At 50.9% G+C, this 20443-nt stretch overlaps 2 protein-coding genes across 6 annotated transcripts in view; one reads left to right on the forward strand and one right to left on the reverse strand.

Moving 5' to 3' along the window:
* ARHGAP45 (Rho GTPase activating protein 45) overlaps nucleotides 1-8648 on the forward strand; it is a 45065-nt gene extending 36417 nt beyond the window's left edge. For all 4 annotated transcript variants that reach the window (XM_080988769.1, XM_080988768.1, XM_080988770.1 and 1 more), the window contains 5 exons: nucleotides 393-530; nucleotides 2324-2559; nucleotides 4112-4361; nucleotides 6153-6246; nucleotides 8191-8648. In XM_080988769.1, coding sequence (XP_080844895.1) covers nucleotides 393-530; nucleotides 2324-2559; nucleotides 4112-4361; nucleotides 6153-6246; nucleotides 8191-8570 — 1098 coding nt within the window. In that variant the 3' untranslated portion in view covers nucleotides 8571-8648. The remainder of the gene's footprint in view (nucleotides 1-392; nucleotides 531-2323; nucleotides 2560-4111; nucleotides 4362-6152; nucleotides 6247-8190) is intronic.
* A 3046-nt stretch (nucleotides 8649-11694) lies between these two features.
* On the reverse strand, nucleotides 11695-20443 carry POLR2E (RNA polymerase II, I and III subunit E). Of its 2 annotated transcripts, XM_080989209.1 has the most exons (8): nucleotides 20286-20443; nucleotides 18122-18296; nucleotides 17592-17707; nucleotides 15973-16053; nucleotides 13728-13786; nucleotides 12930-13008; nucleotides 12362-12448; nucleotides 11695-12275 (listed from the first exon to the last, which is right to left on the reverse strand). In XM_080989209.1, the coding sequence occupies exons 1-7, from the start codon at nucleotides 20340-20342 to the stop codon at nucleotides 12383-12385; spliced, it is 633 nt and encodes a 210-aa protein (XP_080845335.1). In that variant the 5' UTR covers nucleotides 20343-20443; the 3' UTR covers nucleotides 11695-12275; nucleotides 12362-12382. The 2 variants fall into 2 exon arrangements, with proteins under 2 accessions (XP_080845335.1, XP_080845334.1); XM_080989208.1 differs by having other exon boundaries at nucleotides 11695-12448.

Consider the following 20443-nt stretch of genomic DNA (forward strand, 5'->3'; position numbering starts at 1 on the left):
AAGTGACTTCCTCAAATCCCCCTGGCTGTGTATCATTGTAACAGTTTTCCAAAAACTATTTTCTCATAAAATTAACTGAATCCCTTAACCTCTTACTTTGTTTTTGTTTTGACTTTAAACATATTATTCTCTAAAAATCACACAATTAAATCCTAAGCCTATCTGGAATTTGCAAGCTTTTCCAATGAAGATTTAACTAAATAGTCTTTGAATTTCATCCATTCCTCCTGGTACTCCTCCTCCTTCTGGTCGCGGACTTTTCCAGTCAGGCAGACAATCATTATTATCCCCTATTAAACTGCCCTGTTGTTGGAGCTTTGCGATCGATCGGTGGGTTTCGGGTTGCAAGTTTGGACACTTGGTCTCTAAACGGTTCGCCACCATTGCTCTAGGGCATCTACCGCGTCAACGGCGTAAAGACCCGCGTGGAGAAGCTGTGCCAGGCCTTTGAGAATGGGAAAGAGTTGGTCGAGTTGTCCCAGGCCTATCCTCACGACATCAGCAACGTTCTGAAGCTCTACCTGCGGCAGGTGAGTCTCCCCGGGGCGGTGCGTGGGACCTGGGCGCATAGCTGTCAACTTACAGATTTGGAAATAAGGGACCAGTGGCCTTGAAAATAAGGGATCAGCAGCCAAAATAAGGGATTTTAGTCACCCAGCAGCCAAACGAAGCCTCAAGCGGTGGTTCCCACAGCGCAGCAACCCGGCAAAGGGGATGCAGCAAGGAAAACCACCGTCACCTCTCCACTGGGAAGCGCTGAGCAAAGGCGAGTCCCCAGGCAACGCGGCCGATTTGATCGGCACAAGGCATGCAAGCGCCGCCACCACCCCCAGTCGTTCTTAGACTCCTTATTGGGTGAGCAACGCAGCCGAGCAACACAGTTGGAACCTCCCTCCTCCCTGGCCGGCAGGGAGGGAGGGAGAGGAGCTGCTTCCTTTGAAACCCGGGAAATTGAAGGGACATCATCAATAAGGGACAGCAGCGAGACACGGCGCTGGGATAAGGGACTTTCCTGCCAAATAAGGGACGGTTGACAGCTATGCCTGGGTGGTCTTTGGGCTGCAAGGTGGCCATATTGAGGGCTCCCTTCTCCATGCGGAGAAGGAAGAAACACTTGATTTTAGGACAGGCATAGGCAAACTCCGGCCCTCCAGATGTTTGGGACTACAATTCCCATCATCCCTGACCACTGGTCCTGTTAGCTAGGGATGATGGGAATTGTAGTCTCAAACATCTGGCGGGCCGGAGTTTGCCTATGCCTGTTTTATGACCACGGTGTCCGCAGGTCGTAGAATCGTAGAATTGTTGGAAGGGACCCCAGTCCAACCGCTTGCAATGCAGGAATCTTGGCTAGGGCACCCATGGCAGATGGCTACCCAACCACTGCTTTAAAAACCTCCCAGGGTAGGAGAGTTCGCCATCTTCCATCCCATGGCCGAACAGCTCTTACCGTCAGAAAATTCTTCTGTGACCTCGGTGTTACAGGCACCACACTCTTACTTGAATCTGTTGGTTCAGGAGTAAACAAGCTTGCTCCATCTCCCATGTGACAGCCCTTGAGATATTTTAAGTTGGCAGTCATGAACGCCTCTCCATCTTCCCTCCTCCAGACCAGACATGTTGTTGTTGTTTAGTCGTTTAGTCGTGTCCGCCTCTTCGTGACCCCTGGACCAGAGCACGCCAGGCCCTCCTGTCTTCCACTGCCTCCCGCAGTTTGGTCAAACTCATGATGGTAGCTTCGAGAACACTGTCCCACCATCTCGTCCTCTGTCGTCCCCTTCTCCTTGCGCCCTCCATCTTTCCCAACATCAGGGTCTTTTCCAGGGAGTCTTCTCTTCTCCTGAGGTGGCCAAAGTCTTGGAGCCTCAGCTTCACGATCTGTCCTTCCAGTGATCTGTCCTTCCATCTGTCCTCCTCACTGGAAGACCAGACATAGCTTAGTAATAATGATGATGATGATGATATAATATTAATTTATTACTTATACCCTGCCCATCTGGCTGGGTTTCCCCAGCCACTCTGGGCGGCTCCCAAAATATTAAAAACACGATAAAACACCAAACATTAAACACTTCCCTAAACAGAGCTGCCTTCAGATGTCTTCTAAAAGTCAGAAAGCTGTTTATTTCCTTTACATCTGACGAGAGGGCACCACCACCGAGAAGGCCCTCTGCCTGGTTCCCTGTAACCTCACTTCTCGCAGGGAGGGAACTGCCAGAAGGCCCTCGGGAGATGGACCCTGGTGTCCGGGCTGGACGATGGCGGTGGAGACGCTCCTTCAGGTATACTGGGCTGATCAAGGACATTATATCATTGGCTGCAGCTCCCAGAACCCATCATGCCATTCCGCATGTACAACAGCCTTATGGGGTTGGCCAAGGAGAGTGTGCAGGGAGGAGCCGAGGGCAGGCCCGGGAAGAGTATCGCCGAGCTGGTGGACAGAGGACCTGAGACCGAGAAGGTGGTCGTGGCGCTGGTGACGAAGCTGAGGGACCTTCTGAAGGAGCTTCCGTCAGAGAACTTGTCCACCCTAAAGTACATCGTTCTGCATTTGAGGAGGTAAGTGGGAGAGGGAGGGCACAGCTGGCTGGAGACCCTGCCTCCAATAAAAGGGGGGTGGTGAGATTTTCACTCCCAGTGTGAGAGCCAGTGTGGTGTAGAGTGGTTAAGAGCGGTAGTCTCGTAATCTGGGGAACCGGGTTCGCATCTCTGCTCCTCCACATGCAGCTGCTGGGTGACCTTGGGCCAGTCACACTTCTCTGAAGTCTCTCAGCCCCACTCACCTCACAGTTTTTGTTGTGGGGGAGGAAGGGAAAGGAGAATGTTAGCCGCTTTGAGACTCCTTAAAGGGAGTGAAAGGCGGGACATCAAATCCAAATTCTTCTTCTTCTTCTTCCTTCTACAACAGCCGGTACAGTGGTCCCTTGGTTCTCAAACTTAATCCGTTCCGGAAATTCCGTTCCAAAACCAAAGCGTTCCAAAACCGAGGCACGCTTTCCCATAGGAAGTCATGCAAAACGGGTTAATCCGTTCCAGGCTTTGACAAACAAACCCTAAAACAGCATGATTTTTACTATCTAATGAGACCAGTGAATCATAAAATGAAAGCAACAATCAATGTAGTGTACTGTAAAATGAATAAGCCAGTATTGTAGACGATAAGATTTAAAATTACTCTTTTTTCTTACCTGCACTGTTGATAGTCATTGTTTGGCCAGGAGGCTTTTATCCATTTCCGCAGCCACACAATCAGTCAACCGGTAGCTGAACTGGGTTCCACATAGTCGCAAAAACAAAACGAGCTGCAAAAACTCAAAATAAATGGCGAAAACAGACAGATCTCGGTGTAACACTCAAAACCATAGCGGTCAACCGTCCCTTATTTGGCGGGAAAGCCCATTATCCCAGCGCCATGTCCCACTGCTGTCCCTTATTGATGATGTCCCTTCAATTTCCCGGGTTTCAAAGGAAGCAGCTCCTCTCCCTCCCTCCCTGCCAGCCAGGGAGGAGGGAGGCTCCAACTGTGTTGCTTGGCTGCGTTGCTCACCCAATAAGGAGTCTGAGAACGACTGGGGGGTGGAGCTTGCATGCCTTATGCCGATCAAATTGGCCGCCTTGCCTGGGGACTCGCCTTTGCTCAGCGCTTCCCAGCGGAGAGGTGACGGTGGTTTCCCTTGCTGCATCCCCTTTGCCGGGTTGCTGCGCTGTGGGAACCACTGCTTGAGGCTTCGTTTGGCTGCTGGCTGGGCTTTCTGCCTTTGGCTCGGAGGGGCTCAGAAGTCGAACATACCAGCACTCTGAAAATCCCTTATTTTGGCTGCTGATCCCTTATTTTTGAGGCTGCTGGTCCCTTATTTTCAAATCTGTAAGTTGACAGCTATGCTCAAAACGGAAGCGTAAACACTCAAAACGGATCACGTTTGGCTTCCAAAAACAGTTCCCAAACCGGAACACTTCCTTCCGGGTTTGGGTTCCAAGTTGTTTGAGTACCAAGGCCTTTGAGAACCAAGGTACCACTGTATTTAGAATTAGAAGTCCCCGCTCCCTCGGTGCTGCAAATCAGACCTAAGTTCCCTTGTGAACTGTGTTGTCCTGCCCGTTCTCCCCCCAGGATCGTCGAAGTCGAACAAGAAAACAAGATGACCCCTGGCAATCTGGGCATCGTCTTTGGCCCCACGCTGATGCGCCCGAGACCCACGGAAGCCACCGTTTCCCTCTCCTCGCTGGTCGACTACCCGCATCAAGCCCGCATCGTCGAGGCCCTCGTAACCTTCTACCCTGCCATCTTCGAAACCGGCGGCGCTTTGCCGGAAAACCCCGAAGACGCAGTTCGGGAAGACGCCGACGCGGCTGAGAACCAGGTAAGGGGGGGAACATTTCAGAGAGGGTTGCTGTTGCAGAGGGAGAGCTTCCTGTGCGGGGACTTCCGCTGCTGGATTTGTGGGAATATTCAGGGTGGCAGGACACAATGTATTATTTAATATCCTTCCTAACGTAACGCGGATGGCGCTGTGGGTTAAACCACAGAGCCTAGGACCTGCCGATCAGAAGGTCGGCGGTTCGAATGCCCGCAATGACGGGGTGAGCTCCCGTTGCTCGGTCCCTACTCCTGCCAACCTAGCCGTTCGAAAGCACATCAAAGTGCAAGTAGATCAATAGGTACCGCTCTGGCGGGAAGGTAAACGGCGTTTCCATGCGCTGCTCTGGTTTGCCAGAAGTGGCTTAGTCCTGCTGGCCACACGACCCGGAAGCTGTACGCTGGCTCCCTCGGCCAGTAAAGCGAGATGAGCGCCGCAACCCCAGAGTCGGCCATGACTGGACCTAACGGTCAGGGGTCCCTTTACCTTTAAGATAGCAAAAATGTATAGAACAAGCACAAATATCTGCTGGAAATGTAAAGAAAAGGTAACAAAACTTGGTAACGAAAACTATGTATGCTGGTACTGTGGGTTACCTGAGAGGCGAGGTCCAAGTCCGGTCCGTGGTCAGAGGTGCAACGTGGAGGCAGTCCGTAGTAGCTGCAGCTGGGTGCAGGGCAGGGAGTCGGGTGAAGTCAGGAACAGGCTTGCAAGCAGGGAGCCAGGGCAGGTCAGGAGCTCAGGCAGAAAAGCAGGACAGGGTTCAGGCAGGAACTAGCAACCAACAATGTTGCTCCCGCAACTTGGGACTGGGGCTGGCCGGCTTTTATCTGCCCCGAGGCATAGGCCGGCCCCGATCCTCTGGCGACTCGCCTCTCCTGGAGGCGAGCCCTCCTCCTGCAGGAACTTAGTTCCCTCCGCCTCTCTGCCCTAAGCTTCTGCAGCTCAGGAGAGGCTGGAGGGTTACTGGACCCAGAGGCAACCTCAGCTTCCTCTGACGGGGCTGAGAGTGGAGCACCTGCAGGCAATGGATCCTCCATCACCTCAGGAGCCAGAGCAGACTCACCTGAGGATCCAGCACAGGTGAGGACCCTTCAGGCTCAAGCCCCAACCCTGGCTCAGCTGGTTTTGGAGGCGGGGACTCCTGTGCAGGCTGGGATCCCTCAGGTTCAGCATCCGAGTCCGAATCCCAGGCCATTACACTCAGGCTCGGACTCAGATGGATAAAAAACGTGGATAACTGATTGATATGCAGTTGTGGTGGCGCTGTGGGTTAAACCACAGAGCCTAGGACTTGCCGATCAGAAGGTCGGTGGTTCGAATCCCCGCAACGGGGTGAGCTCCCGTTGTTCGGTCCCTGTTCCTGCCAACCTAGCAGTTCAAAAGCACAAAGTGCAAGTAGATAAATGGGTACCGCTCCGGCGGGAAGGGAAACGGCATTTCCGTGTGTTGCTCTGGTTCGCCAGAAGCGGCTTAGTCCTGCTGGCCACATGACCCGGAAGCTGTACGCCGGCTCCCTCGGCCAATCAAGCGAGATGAGCGCCGCAATCCCAGAGTCGGTCACGACTGGACCTAATGGTCAGGGGTCCCTTAACCTTTACCTTTATGCAGTTGTAAATGTTGATATTAGGATCCATGGAGGCGATGGGGGTGATGTTTTGAGATTCAGAACAATCTCTTTATAATGGGTTTGCAATGGATATTGTTGTACATTTATTTTTTGTAATCAAATAAAAAACGTTATTTTAAAAAATAAATAAAATACCTCAGCAATGTCTTGCATTCTACATGCAGGAAGACGCATGCCAGCCGTCGGACGACACAGACCTGGACCTCACGGCCTCCGCTGAACAGGCAGAGGCTGCTTTTCACGAGGACCTGTACAGAGGTGAGGCGGAACACACCTGTCCGAAGGTTGGACGCTGCGTGATAATACTATATTTTTCTTTCTACAGTTTATTATACCCTCCCAGCTTCACCTTAAGGTTCCCAGGCGGGTGGCGGAAATTAAAACACAAGGTGGAACGCAGTTTGAAACCACGGCGGTCCCATACTGTCAGTGCAGGGACGCACTCGCAGTCTCTCTCTCTCAGCCGGCTCGCCTCGCAGGGTTAGTTTGAGGATAAAATGGGGACGGTGAGCCACGAATACAGATCTCCTTGGCAGAAGGACAAGGGAATAAAAAAAAGGAAGGCAGTACAGTGGTACCTCGGGTTACATACGCTTCAGGTTACAGACTCCGCTAACCCAGAAATGGTACCTCGGGTTAAGAACTTTGCTTCAGGATGAAAACAGAAATCGTGCGGTGGCAGCAGGAGGCCCCATTAGCTAAAGTGGTGCTTCAGGTTAAGAACAGTTTCAGGTTAAGAACAGACCTCCGGAACGAATTAAGTACTTAACCCGAGGTACTACTGTAATGGGTTGCATGTCCAGAAAGTGGTGTTAGGGGGTGAGTTTTCAGACCCCTGGGCTTTCGCTTGTGGGGTGCCTCATGGTTCCGTCCTCTCCCCCATGCTTTTTAATATCTACATGTAGCCGCTGGGAGAGATCATCAGGGGGTTTGGGCTGGGTGTTCACCAGTATGCGGATGACACCCAGCTCTACCTCTCTTTTAAATCAGAACCAGTGAAGGTCCTGTGTGAGTGCCTGGAGGTGGTTGGAGGATGGATGGCGGATAACAGATTGAGGTTGAATCCTGACAAGACAGAAGGACTGTTTTTGGGGGACAGGGGGCAGGCAGGTGTGAGGGACTCCCTGGTCCTGAATGGGGCAACTGTGCCCCTGAAGGACCAGGTATGCGGCCTGGGGGTCATTTTGGACTCGCAGCTGTCCATGGAGGTGCAGGTAAATTCTGTGTCCAGGGCAGCTCCATCTGGTACGCAGGATGAGACCCTCCCTGCCCGCAGACTGTCTGTCCAGAGTGGTGCATGCTCTGGTTATCTCTTGCTTGGACTACTGCCATGTGCTCTCCGTGGGGCTACCTTTGAAGGTGACCCAGAAACTACAACTAATCCAGAATGCGGCAGCCAGACTGGGGACTGGGAGCGGCTACCGAGACCATATAACACTGGTCCTGAAAGACCTACATTGGCTCCCAGTATGTTTCCCGGCACAATTCAAAGTGTTGGTGCTGACCTTGAAAGCCCTAAACAGCCCAGTATACCTGAAGGAGCATCTCCACCCCCATCGTTCAGCCCGGACACTGAGGTCCAGCTCCGAGGGCCTTCTGGTGGTTCCCTCCCTGCGAGAAGTGAGGTTGCAGGGAACCAGGCAGAGGGCCTTCTCGGTGGTGGTGCCCTCCCTGTGGAACGCCCTCCCGTCCGATGTCAAGGAAATAAACAACTATCTCGGAAGGCAGCCCTGTTTAGGGAAGTCTTTAATGTTTGATGCTTTATGGCGTTTTTAATATTCTGTTGGGAGCCGCCCAGAGTGGCTGGGGAAACCCAGCCAGATCGGCAGGGTATGAATAATATACAGTGGTACCTCAGGTTAAGTACTTCATTCGTTCCGGAGGTCCGTTCTTAACCTGAAACTGTTCTTAACCTGAAGCACCACTTTAGCTAATGGGGCCTCCCGCTGCCGCCGTGCAATTTCTGTTCTCGTCCTGAAGCAAAGTTCTTAACCTGAGGTACTATTTCTGGGTTAGCGGAGTCTGTAACGTGAAGCGTATGTAAACTGAAGCGTATGTAACCCGAGGTACCACTGTATCATTATTATTATTATTATTATTATTATTGAGGATAAAATGGGGAACCCACACAGATCTCCTTGGCAGAAGCTAAGGGAGTAGAGAAAGGAAGGCAGTAATGAGTTTCATTTTATCCCAACACAGAAGACAGCACCCGTTTCATCGATTCCGACTCTGATCCAGAAGACTCCGCAGAGGTGGGCATCGAGGGGCCCCCGCGGCGAGGCAGCGAGACCAGCGGCGACGAGGAGACCCCGTCTGCGGACGAAGCCAGCGAGGAAGGAACGCTGAGCCGCACTTACAGCGTCGGTCAGTCAGACTCCGAAGACGTCTCTCTGCTGCAGCGCTGCCCGGCCCGGGAGGAAGGCCGCTGCGATGTGGACGAAGATGCGGTTTTCGGGAGAGAGGGCGACGGGGAGAGTGTGGAAGGGCAGGCGGAAAGGCCGCTGGAAGGCTGCAACACCAACCAGTCGAACAACGTGGCGTTTCCGCAACCGCCTTTCGGCTACAAGGCGTTAGAGTAGTTTCCCCAGCCTCGAAAACGGGAATGAAAGAACGGTCCGCCAACGAAGAAAAGCCAAGTCCTCCAGTTCTTGGTGCCCTATCTAACCCGCCTTTTCAACGCAAACCTGGTTATCCTTCCGCCCGTTTTGCAATTGGCCGCGAAACCGGAGCGTGCCGAAATTAAGGTTTTTGTGTGGTTTAGCACGCTCCCAACCTCTTTTGCATGAGCGGCGTGTTAAAAAGAACAGTCCCAGATACAACGCCATCGCAATTTATATTTGCACCGTCCTGTCCTTGTTCGCAGAGGTTCTCGGTTCTCTGCCAGAAACTACCCGGAAAAGCAGCCCCTTTCAAAGTACTGATTTGAAGGGTCTTCACTTTAGCAAATCAGAGCTCTTTGTTTATTTTGCTACGGATAGGGTTGGGTTTTTAAATGCCAGCCCCTTCAGCTATGTCATTGCGTTGTTTTAAAAAAAAGTCAGGGTACAAACTGACCGTGGGGGAGGCTTGCTGGATTACGTGGTACTCGAAAGGTTGTGATCCATCCTTTCCGGGAAGCAAGCGCCGTCGCGGACTTGCTACTGAACAGACAAGCGCCGATTGCAGCCTGCTGGTGATGGTCGCAGTTTGCTTTCTGCAGTCTCCTCCAAAAAAATACTCCTAGCTCATTAAGCTAGAAAAAGAAATAAGCAAAAGTCTTTCTTATACGAGGCTTATTCCCCCAGAGAGATGGGTTTGTTGGACGAACGGATCCCAGCTCAGGATTTCAAGCTAGAGTAACCTGCATCCTTTAGTGAACAGAAGATGGGTGTGTCGATCACTTAGTTCAGATTTTAAGAGGCTTTTCCCGACTCTAGCAGTAGATGTGTTGCTGGGAAAAGGCTGTGGCTTTGGTGTTCAGGCGGCTGCGATCTCCGGTATCTCCCAGTTTTGACTGGGAGAGACTCCCTTTCTCCGAAATCTTGGAGAATCGTCGCTAGCTGGTGCGGCCAGTATTGAGCCAAATGGACCAGTGGTCAAGACTCAGCATAATACAGCTTTAAATCGATTCAGGACAAATTCTTGGCATTAGGCCGTTTCCAATTTCTCCACTCCTAGGTACCCAAGAGAATATTTACCTCTGACCAAAACACGAGAGGGCGGTGACTGGGCTCTCACTAGGGCTGGGCAAAACCTAGTTTTCAACACAGCGGCCAAACGCTGCGTTTATCTACTAATCTACCACGTCTGAAATAAAGATGGAGCTATGTAGAGGCGTCGGCCGGTTTCACGGTTTCCCCAATTGTGATTTTTTGCATACACAAACATCACGATCCGCGATGTATTGCCAGGTTGAAAATTACGAAAGTGGCACCATGATACAGACTTCAAACCGCTTTGGATGATATATGGATATATCTGCCCAGCTCTATGCACGCTCAGTCACCCTGTAGAAGTGTTTTATATATATATATACATGTTTTTAGCATTTTGTCGGGAGCTGCCCAGAGTGGCTGGAGCAACCCAGTCAGATGGCAGCATGTTAATAATAATTATTATATTGCTTTAAAAGGGGGGCAGGTCTGGGACCCAGGGCAAAAGGTGTGGGTGTCAGGGCCCCCCCTGATCTACTTCCTGGTAATTCCAACAGTCCTGCGGGAAATGTAAGACAGCAACAGGGGAGAAAGCTTTCTCTTCCATGAGGCCAACTAACTTGCCAAATCCTATGCAAAAACCACTTTCAGCGTCATTAAGGAGAGCTTTGATTTGGTTCTGGCCAAAGAGACCCACCTAATCCAGTGCCCCGTTCTCGCAGTGTCCTGGCAGAAGCTGAGCACGACGGCGCTGCCTAGTGGCAAGGGCTTCCGAAGAACCGAGGCGCCTCTTTTGAGACTCCGTCGTGCTTTAACGGGATGGCGGTTCCCAGCAAAGGGTGGCGCTGTGGGTTAAACCACAGAGCCTAGGGCTTGCCGATCAGAAGGTCAGCGGTTCGAATCCCCGCGATGACGGGGTGAGCTCCCGTTGCTCGGTCCCTGCTCCTGCCAACCTAGCAGTTCAAAAGCACGTCAAAGTGCAAGTAGATAAATAGGTACCGCTCTGGTGGGAAGGTAAACGGCGTTTCCGTGCGCTGCTCTGGTTCGCCAAAAGCGGCTTAGTCCTGCTGGCCACATGACCCGGAAGCTGTACGCCGGCTCCCTCGGCCAGTAAAGCGAGATGAGTGCCGCAACCCCAGAGTCGGCCACGAGTGGACCTAGTGGTCAGGGGTCCCTTTACCTTTACTGGGAACAGAGGCAAAAGAAATCTCAGCTTCTGGAGAAGGCAGGAACGGTACCGTGTGTGAGAGTTTTGTTTCATATGTCAAGGGTGGATGAGAGGAAAGAGTGTGGAGGTTCAGGTCTTAATAACCTCGGCTTTTTAATTATTTGTACATAAGGTACCCCTCCCTGTGTTTGAAAGCTAGCCTGTTTGGCACGCTGCTGGTTCGCTTTTTAAACTGCTGCAATCGCAATCCTGGACTGATGCTTTCGTTAGGTATGAAAATAAAGTAAGCGTACACCATCCAATGGCGTTGTGTCAATTTCCTTCCCACCCTCCTGCAACAATTAACAACCACCCTGGAAATGGCGTTGGCAAGAAGTCTCCAAAATACCTGTAATACCTCGCTGGTTAATAACAAAGTGTTGTTAAATTCAAAGTGTTGGTGCTGACCTTGAAAGCCCTCGGCCCAGTATACCTGAAGGAGCATCTCCACCCCCATCGTCCAGCCCGGACACCGGGGTCCTCCTCCTGAGGGCCTTCTGGCGGTTCCCTCCCTGCGAGAAGCGAGGTTACAGGGAGAGGGCCTTCTCAGTAGTGGCACCCGCCCTGTGGAACGCCCTCCCATCAGACGTCAAGGAAATAAACAACGATCTGACTTTTAGAAGACATCTGAAGGCAGCCCTGTTTAGGGAAGTCTTCAATGTTTGATCTTTTACTGTGCTTTTAATATCCTGTTGGAAGCTGCCCAGAGTGGCTGGGGAAACCCAGCCAGATGGGCGGGGTATAATCAATTATTATTATTACTACACAACTGGGGGCATCGTTCCTTCCATGGTTTCCCTTTTCAGTTTTTTCCTAAAAAATGTTAGGCACTTTCCAAGCACTCAGCAATAATCCTAATAAACATTATTAGTTCTAACGCTTTATTGAAATGATAACCTTATTAAGACAGTCGAGGCTCCTTTTGAGAGAGGCGGATTTTCCCCAGCGGTGATCAGCAAAACAGAGAAGGGAAGAGGGACGTTCTCGGGAGTCCAGAAAACCCTTTTTCTCACAAACGGTTTACTGCAAGCACACTCTAAAGGCAGAGAGGCCTCCACACAGATCCTCCATCCAGGCTTCTACATCCAAAGCACATAGCCAAAAACCGCTTCCAGGCCACCCCATCAGTGTAAGCAAAATATCCCCGGGCCCAGTTCAGCTGGGGGTGGAATTATCAGCAGGATGCTTATTGCGAAGTTAGCAACCGGTTCCACTTCAGACCATGAGATCTAGAAGTTTGGGTAGTTCGAAGCAGCAATCGTCTGTCCAAGAAGACTCCCACTGACCTGGGCTTTCCAGAAGAGAGACAAACACATACACCTCAAATTCCAATCCTCGCGGTGACTAGGAAGGCAGGTTTGCCGTCTCCGCGCTGCACGGAAAATTGACGGAACCACGAGGCAATATAGAAGTGTTGGTATCTTGTTAGGTACGCTGTTCAAAATCTGTCAAAGAAGCGTTTCTCAGCAAAGAAGATCTCTCTGAAATGAGGCCGCCCACATTTCCTCTTAAGGTAAGGAGATAAGAGTACCTTGCGAAGTAGTTTTGCCGGCTACTGCACCAGCCGGTAGGTGATATACCGTCCGGCCGTCTCGCTGGGACGGATGATCTTCACCACCTGGAAGAAGGCAGTTCTCAAAATCAGGTACTGATTTGGGAGAAGGAAGGTACTGGTGTCAAAATCAGGAACTGATTTGGGAGAAGGCAGGAAGAGAGCCAGTAGCCTTTTTCACACAATACTCGTGTAATATATTGGAATCTGTTGGCAGTGGTGATGGCAGCTAATTTCAGTAGTTAAAAAAACATGAGACTAAGCCCCCCACCCCCTTTAAATTAACTCAGAACAGATCTTAATGTGGTTCTCCTTCCCATGACTGTAAAACAAGCATGTCCAAGAGGTAAAAACGGGGCTTTTCCTCCTCCCTAAAAAAAGGTCATCAACTTTGACCTGAACCCCAGTTTTCAGATCACTGCCAACTGCCAGTTTTTAATTCTGTGAGTAGATCGCAGTCTCTTGGGAGTTGCTGTAGAGCAATGGAGAGCCCATGAACTGGTCCCATCCCCTTCGATTCATGTGTGGCCTGTCCGCAAGTCCTTACCTGGCCTCGCTTGATTCCAAAGTAGCGAGCCACCGGGTCCCCGGCCTGTATCCTGGGGAGCTGGTTCTCTCGGAGCTTACTGGGGGAAAGCAGTTAAGGGAAAGCAATCCATCCGTTTCCCCTCCCCGGGAAGAAAGAAGGCAAAGTGTAACAAGCCAGGTTCGACTCGGGGAGAAGCTGAACTCATTCAGGTCCGGGCTCGTGACAACTAGCGTCAGACCAGGGCGGAGGGGGGGGATCCCTTTTGGCCCGAGGGCCACGCTCCCTTCCGAGGGCCACATTCGGAGGGCAAAAGGGGATGAAGAAATCAACACGGAAGCTGTGTGGTACAGGGGTTAGTGTCAGTGTTAATTATCTTCCTTATGTATTTTTGTAACATGGCTTTTGGGGTGCGGGTGGCGCTGTGGGTTAAACCACAGAGCCTAGGGCTTGCCGATCAGAAGGTCGGCGGCTCGAATCCCCGCAATGACGGGGTGAGCTCCCGTTGCTCGGTCCCTGCTCCTGCCCACCTAGCAGTTCGAAAGCGCGTCAAAGTGCAAGTAGATCAACAGGTACCACTCCGGCGGGAAGGTAAACGGCGTTTCCGTGCGCTGCTCTGGTTCGCCAGAAGCGGCTTAGTCCTGCTGGCCACATGACCCGGAAGCTGGACGCCGGCTCCCTCGGCCAGTAAAGCAAGATGAGCGCCGCAACCCCAGAGTCGGCCACCACTGGACCTAATGGTCAGGGGTCCCCTTTACCTTTACTTAACATGACTTTTGAGACCTACGAGGATAGGGCAGGAGAACGAAAGAAGGATACTATCGGGCCAGTAACTCGGTTACCTCCTCTTTGGTCATGACAACATGTTCAGGAACCAACTGCAGAGGCGGAAAGAAAGAAAGGTATAATAAGAATAAGAACAATTTATTATTTATACCCAGCCACTCTGGGCGGCTTCCAACAGAACCTAAAATACAATAACCTATTAAGCATTAAAAGCTTCCCTAAACAGGGCTGCCTTCAGATGTCTTCTAAAAGTCTGGTAGTTGTTTTTCTCTTTGACATCTGGTGGGAGGGTGTTCCACAGGGCGGGCGCCACCACCGAGAAGGCCCTCTGCCTGGTTCCCTGTAACTTGGCTTCTCGCAAGGAGGGAACCGCCAGAAGGCCCTTGGAGTTGGACCTCCGTGTCCGGGCTGGACGATGGGGGTGGAGACGCTCCTTCAGGTAGGTCAGGACACAGGCAAAAAACAGGATGAGGACACAGCTAGTCACTTTTGGTGCACAGAAAGCTCTTTCAACCCGTTAGGCAGAGAAACAACTTGGGTAAGAACGGAGGCCGTTTTTGTGTCCTACAGGGAAACAAATGTTCCACAGCAGACTTATCTGGCATGAATACATTTTGTTTTCTGGTGGGGTGACACTTCTAAGTTACTCTGCTAAATCACGTATTTCAGGATAACTGTTTGCACAAACCAGTAAGGAAGATAACACAGTAAGATTCAAAACGGTAACAATTAATTGCACTTTTATTCCAAATCCAACCGGAACCATTCTGTGTGATTAATTCAACAAAACGGGTGGCCCTTTAGCCTGGAAAAGAGGAGACTGAGAGGAGACACGACAGCCATCTTCCAATATCTCAAGGGCTGCCACATGGAAGAGGAAACACGCTTGTTTTCTCCTGCTCTGGAGGTGCAGGACTCGAACACATGGCTTCAAGTTACAAGGAAGGAGATTCTGACTACATCAGGGAGAACTTCCCAACGGTCAGAGCTGTTCGACCGTGGGGTGGAAGGTGGCGGTCTCTCCTTCCTTGGAGGTTTTTAAGCAGAGGTTGGACGGCCATCTGCCATGGATGTTTTAGCTGAGATTCCTGCATTGCAGCGGGTTGGACTAGATGACCCTTGGGCCCCTTCCAGCTCCAAGATTCTTTCCAAAACGTGAGGCCTAAGAGGCCTCCTTGCCTCTAATAATAATAATAGTAATAATAATTTTGATTTATACCCCGTCCTCCCCGGCCAGAGCCGGGCTCAGGGTGGCTAACACCAATAAAATCACAGTAAAAACATAGGAGAAAAAAGAGAGGGGGAGAAAGAAAAGAAAAACCAATTTAAAATACAGGTTAAAATGCAATTTAAAATGCAGCCTCATTTTAAAGTAGCTGATAGATCAAGACCATAAGGGGAAGGAAACATAAGGGTCAGACTGAGTCCAAACCAAAGGCCAGGCGGAACAGCTCTGTCTTGCAGGCCCTGAGGAAAGATATCAAGTCCCGCAGGGCCCTAGTTGAGACCAGTCTAACCACCTTGTGACCTGGGACCTCCAAAGTGTTGTCATTTGGGGTTGTGCAGGGTTGTTAAGGCAGCAGAGAGCAGTGTTGGCTGCCCACTCTCCACCTTAGAGCAGATTTATGCCACAAGGTTCCATAGGAAGGCACTGGACATAGTAAAAGATCCATCGCATCCTGGTCACTGTCTCTTTGAGCTCTTGCCGTTGGGACGGAGATACAGGACGATGAAGACAAGAACGAGCCATCTTAAGAATAGCTTCTTCTCCAGAGCGATCTCGGCCCTGAATGGGAAGCCCGGACTTTGAAAGTCATCTAATCTCCCTTGCTGTATTATACTGTATTGATTAATTAGTGTTTTTATGGAGCAGTCAAGTAATTTTGTTGTCCCCGAAGGGGGCAATGACAATAAAGATATTATTATTATTATTATTATTATGGTCCTCCGTGGGGCATACCGGGAGAGGTGGTCCCGTAGGTACGAGGGTCCTAGGCAGCAAAGGGCTTTAAAGGTCAAAACCAGCACCTTAAACCTGACCCCGTACTCCACCGGGAGCCAGTGCAGCTGGTAAAGCACCGGATGAATGCGATCCCGTGGCAAGGACCCCGTAAGGAGCCTCACTTAGCCCCCCCCCCCAAATCCCAACGCCCACTTTCAGAACCACCGTTTTAGAACAGCCCAGAGCATCGGTTTTGGTTTCGTTCTCATCCTGGAAGCTTTCTGTTGCCAAAGCAGCATTTACACAGCGTTAAATCACACGGAGGAGACGCCTCACCTCGTGTTCAGTGATGTTGATCAGCAGCTCTTGCTGAAGGAACTGCTCAAGGATGTACTTGGGAGCCATGTCTACGAGAGACTGAAAAAGAGCGGGAGGAGAAGCGAGATAAGCTAATGTCAGGCTTCACGGAATCAGCTTCCTCCCCACCCCCTTGGCAGTAGATAAGCAGAACAAAGGAAAATGAGCTTTCGAACTGCTAGGTTGGCAGGAGCAGGGACCGAGCAACGGGTCATGTGGCCAGCAGGACTAAGCCGCTTCTGGCAAACCAAAGCAGCGCACGGAAAAGCCGTTTACCTTCCCGCCAGAGTGGTACCTATTGATCTACTTGCACTTTGACGTGCTTTCGAACTGCTAGGTGGGCAGGAGCAGGGACCGAGCAACGGGAGCTCACCCCGTTGCGGGGATTCGAACCTCCGACCTTCCGATCAGCAAGCCCTAGGCTCTGTGGTTTAGACCACAGCGCCACCTGCGTCCCTTAGGCACTAGGTTAGCAACCCCTGAACCAAATAACATCGGCACAAAGGGAGGGAATAACCTGCACCAAGGTCCCAGATTTTTCCGTGTATAACACGTCCCCGTGTATAAGACGCCCCCTATTTTGGGGGGCTACAATTTAAGAAAATGGGGGGAGATGGCCCAGAGTTGTTGAACTTTTCCTGGGGGAAGGATTGCCCTGAGGTGTCGAGCTGTTTCGGGGGGCGGGGAGGGGGATGCCGAAAACCACTCACCCGACTCGCAAACGCTGAGATTCGCACATGCCGCCAAAGCAAACAAGCACCTCTCAGCTTGCCAAGAATTGCCCGCCCAATTGTGGCAGCGACGGCCAATCCTAAGCAGCCCTTGCTGCAGCCACCAATCACACACCCGAGGACCGGTGACGAGCGGCTGCTGGCGGCTGAAACAAATCGCCCGTCCACCCTCTGCACTATCTGCGTGTAAGACGACCCCCGATACCCACAAGGGGAGAGTGGCTATGTAAGCTCTCAGAATACTTAGAATTAGCCAAATTGACAGATATAATAAGAAAAAAACCAAAAAGGGAAGTAAAAAAAGAATGGGAGCGCCTAAATGAATACCTCAAAAGCCAAAGTTCGAGGGCCGAAATCTGGCTGAGTCTGGAATAACCTTGTGAAGTGAAAGGATATGAAAGAAGGATTTATATCTAGATGTTAGGATAGAGATGATAAAGAAAGCAGGAAGACAGAATGAGAGATAAAGGAGGTGCTGTGGGATTGGTGGAAGTCAATGTTTTGTTGTGGTTGTTTTAGTGTTTATAATATTAACTTGTAAGATATGGATTTGTTTGTTTTGTTTTGTTTTCGTTGTCTTTTATAGTTTTTGAATGTTGATTTTCGTCTGTTCTGTATTGTTATCTTTTGATATCTATCGTGTTGTTCTTGTGTGGAAAACACTAATAAAATTCATTAAAATAAAATGAAAAAGACGACCCCCGATTTTTAGCATTCTTTTGGAGTAAAGAAGCCCCCTTGTTTTATACACAGAAAAGTACGGTATTTCTTCGCCTGCGAAGGTTCGCTGCCCACCGAACGTCTCGTGCCCAAACTAGCGCCAACTGTGCCCTCTGGGCTGGACACCGCGCAGCCGGACTTGGCTACCTGTTTAGCTGATGGAGTCATGCCCTGTTGTACCACAATGAGGGCCCGGGTGATGTTTTCCTCCTGCATCCGCTGGCAGTACATCTTAATGGTCTTAATCCCAACCTTCGGCTCCTCTGAAAGGGAAGAGAACGGCACGGTTGGCGTGAGAAAATACCGTATTTTTCGCTCTATAAGACGCACCATTAAGGTAAGATGGAAAATACGCAGGAGAAATGATTTTGAGGCGATATGGAGGGTGTTCGTAGAATGTGTGCTGTTAAAACGGAAAGGGGTCAAAGCATCACAAGAGGTGCTGAAATTCTGGGAGGCTGGACAGTTACAACGGAATGGTCTCAGTGGTGGGATGCACATTTTTATTTTTACTTATGATTATTACTTTGTCAAAATAAAAAGCTCCAAAAATAAAAACTAAAGCACATCCTGTTGAAAGAAAAAAGAGAAAGCTAGCCAAGCCTAGGAAGAAGATGACACAATCAAACCAGCAGTCGAAAGAGAGTCAAACCTTTTGCTGAATGCCATCGCCTCACCTGGGAAGAAGACAAACATCTGATCGGTGGGGTCATCGTTGTGGGCCACCAACACGGTGAGGTCTGTCCGCCGGGGTCTCCCTTCGCTGGGCTTGTCGCCAAACTGGGCTTTGAACTCCTCCAGGGTCTGGTCCAACTCATCCTGGGTGACCAGGTAACCTCGATCGTGACACAGCTGGAGCGATTTGGAAGTAAGGAAGAACAAGAGGGGAGAGAGAGGTCCATTTATTCAGAGGGCATCTTGAGAGCCAGCGCGGGATATAAAGAGAGCCCTGCAGGAGCTGGGTCAAAGGAAGAGCCCAACATCTCATTCTCACAGAGGTCGGTTCCTCCAGGAAGCCCAAGAGACAGGGCACTGAGAGGGTAGGGAAGACACAGCACAAGAGGAAAGAGGGATGAGGAGAAGTGAGGGTTCCTTGGGGAGGCTGTGCAGTAGGGGGAGGTGGGAGGAAAAAAACCTTGCCAACAAAGGTCCGTATAGTTCAAGCTCTGGTTTTCCCAGTAGGGATGTATGGAAGCGAGAGCTGGACCATCAAGAAGGCTGATTGCCGAAGAATGGATGCTTTAGAATTATGGTGCTGGAGGAGACTCTGGAGAGTCCCATGGACTGCAAGAAGATCAAACCTCCCTAAATAGATAGATAAATAGATAAACAAATAAATAAATAGATAATGAAGAAATAGATAAAATAAATAAACAGATAAAGCTATTTCCTCGCTGGGCGCATTTCTCCCCCGCTTTCCCTCCAAAAGTCTCGAGGGGGGAAGGAAAGTATGTGTGTGTGTGGAGGGGATATGATACTTAAATTCCCACTTTTGGGATAGTAATGTCAATCTGTTCCGGGGTTTTTTTTAGCTTTTGTGTGGTGACAGCAGTCATGAAATTAAAAGACGCCTGCTTCTTGGGAGAAGAGCGATGACAAACCTAGACAGCATCTTAAAAAGCAGAGACATCACCCTGCCAACAAAGGTCCGTATAGTTCAAGCTCTGGTTTTCCCAGTAGTGATGTATGGAAGTGAGAGTTGGACCATAAAGAAGGCTGATTGCCGAAGAATGGATGCTTTTGAATAATGGTGCTGGAGGAGACTCTTGAGAGGCCCATGGGCTGCAAGAAGATCCAACCTCTCCATTCGGAAGGAAATCAGCCCTGAGTGCTCACTGGAAGGACAGATCCTGAAGCTGAGGCTCCAAGACTTTGGCCACCTCAGGAGAAGAGAAGACTCCCTGGAAAAGACCCTGATGTTGGGAAAGATGGAGGGCGCAAGGAGAAGGGGATGACAGAGGACGAGATGGTGGGACAGTGTTCTCGAAGCTACCAGCATGAGTTTGACCAAACTGCGGGAGGCAGTGGAAGACAGGAGTGCCTGGCGTGCTCAGGTCCAGGGGGTCACCAAGAGGCGGACACCACTAAACAACTAAACAACAACGAAACACCAAACATTAAAGGCTTCCCTAAACAGGGCTGCCTTCAGATGTCTTCTAAAAGTCAGATAGTTGTTTATTTGCTTGACATCTGATGGGAGGGCGTTCCACAGGGCGGGCACCACCACTGAGAAGGCCCTCTGCCTGGTTCCCTGTAACCTCGCTTCTCTCAGGGAGGGAACCGCCAGAAGGCCCTCGGGAGATGGACCCAGGTGTCCGGGCTGGACGATGGGGGTGGAGATGCTCCTTCAGGGATACTGGGCCATTTAGGGCTTTCAAGGTCAGCCCCAACACTTTGAATTTTGCTCGGAAACGTCCTGGGAGCTAATGAAGGTCTTTCAAGACCAATGTTATGTGGTCTTGGAGGCCCTGATGTTGGGAAAGATGGAGGGCACAAGGAGAAGGGGACGACGGAGGACGAGATGGTGGGACAGTGTTCTCGAAGCGACCAGCATGAGTTTGACCAAACTGGGGGAGGCAGTGGAAGACAGGAGGGCCTGGGGACAGGTGAGGCTGCTGATCCCTTATTTTCAAACCTGAAAGTGGACAGCTATGGACATGACCCTTAATTCCCCTCCAGGACTGTCTTCGCACAACGGCCCTGCCAGGTAGGCTTCCGAAGTACTGCGCATGCGCGATTAAAGGGAGCCCCCCCCACCTCTTCAGCCCCCTCCCCCCACCCCGTTCCCGGTCTCTTCCGACCCCCGCTCCCTGCTCCCCTTCTCCCTGCCCAAGCCCAGACCTGCATGATGGTTTTCCGGATCTTCCACAAGCGGTACGTCTCCTCCTCGTCGTCCATGGCGCCCGGCGAAGCGTCGAAGAACACGAAGAACGCGCTGCGCAGGCGCAATAAGGTTTTCAAAGCGCCCGACAAAAGTACGCCTGCGCAAAGCGCGTCGC

This window comes from Podarcis pityusensis (genome assembly GCF_964106645.2).
Source record: "Podarcis pityusensis genome assembly, chromosome: 18".
Taxonomy (NCBI): Eukaryota; Metazoa; Chordata; class Lepidosauria; order Squamata; family Lacertidae; genus Podarcis; species Podarcis pityusensis.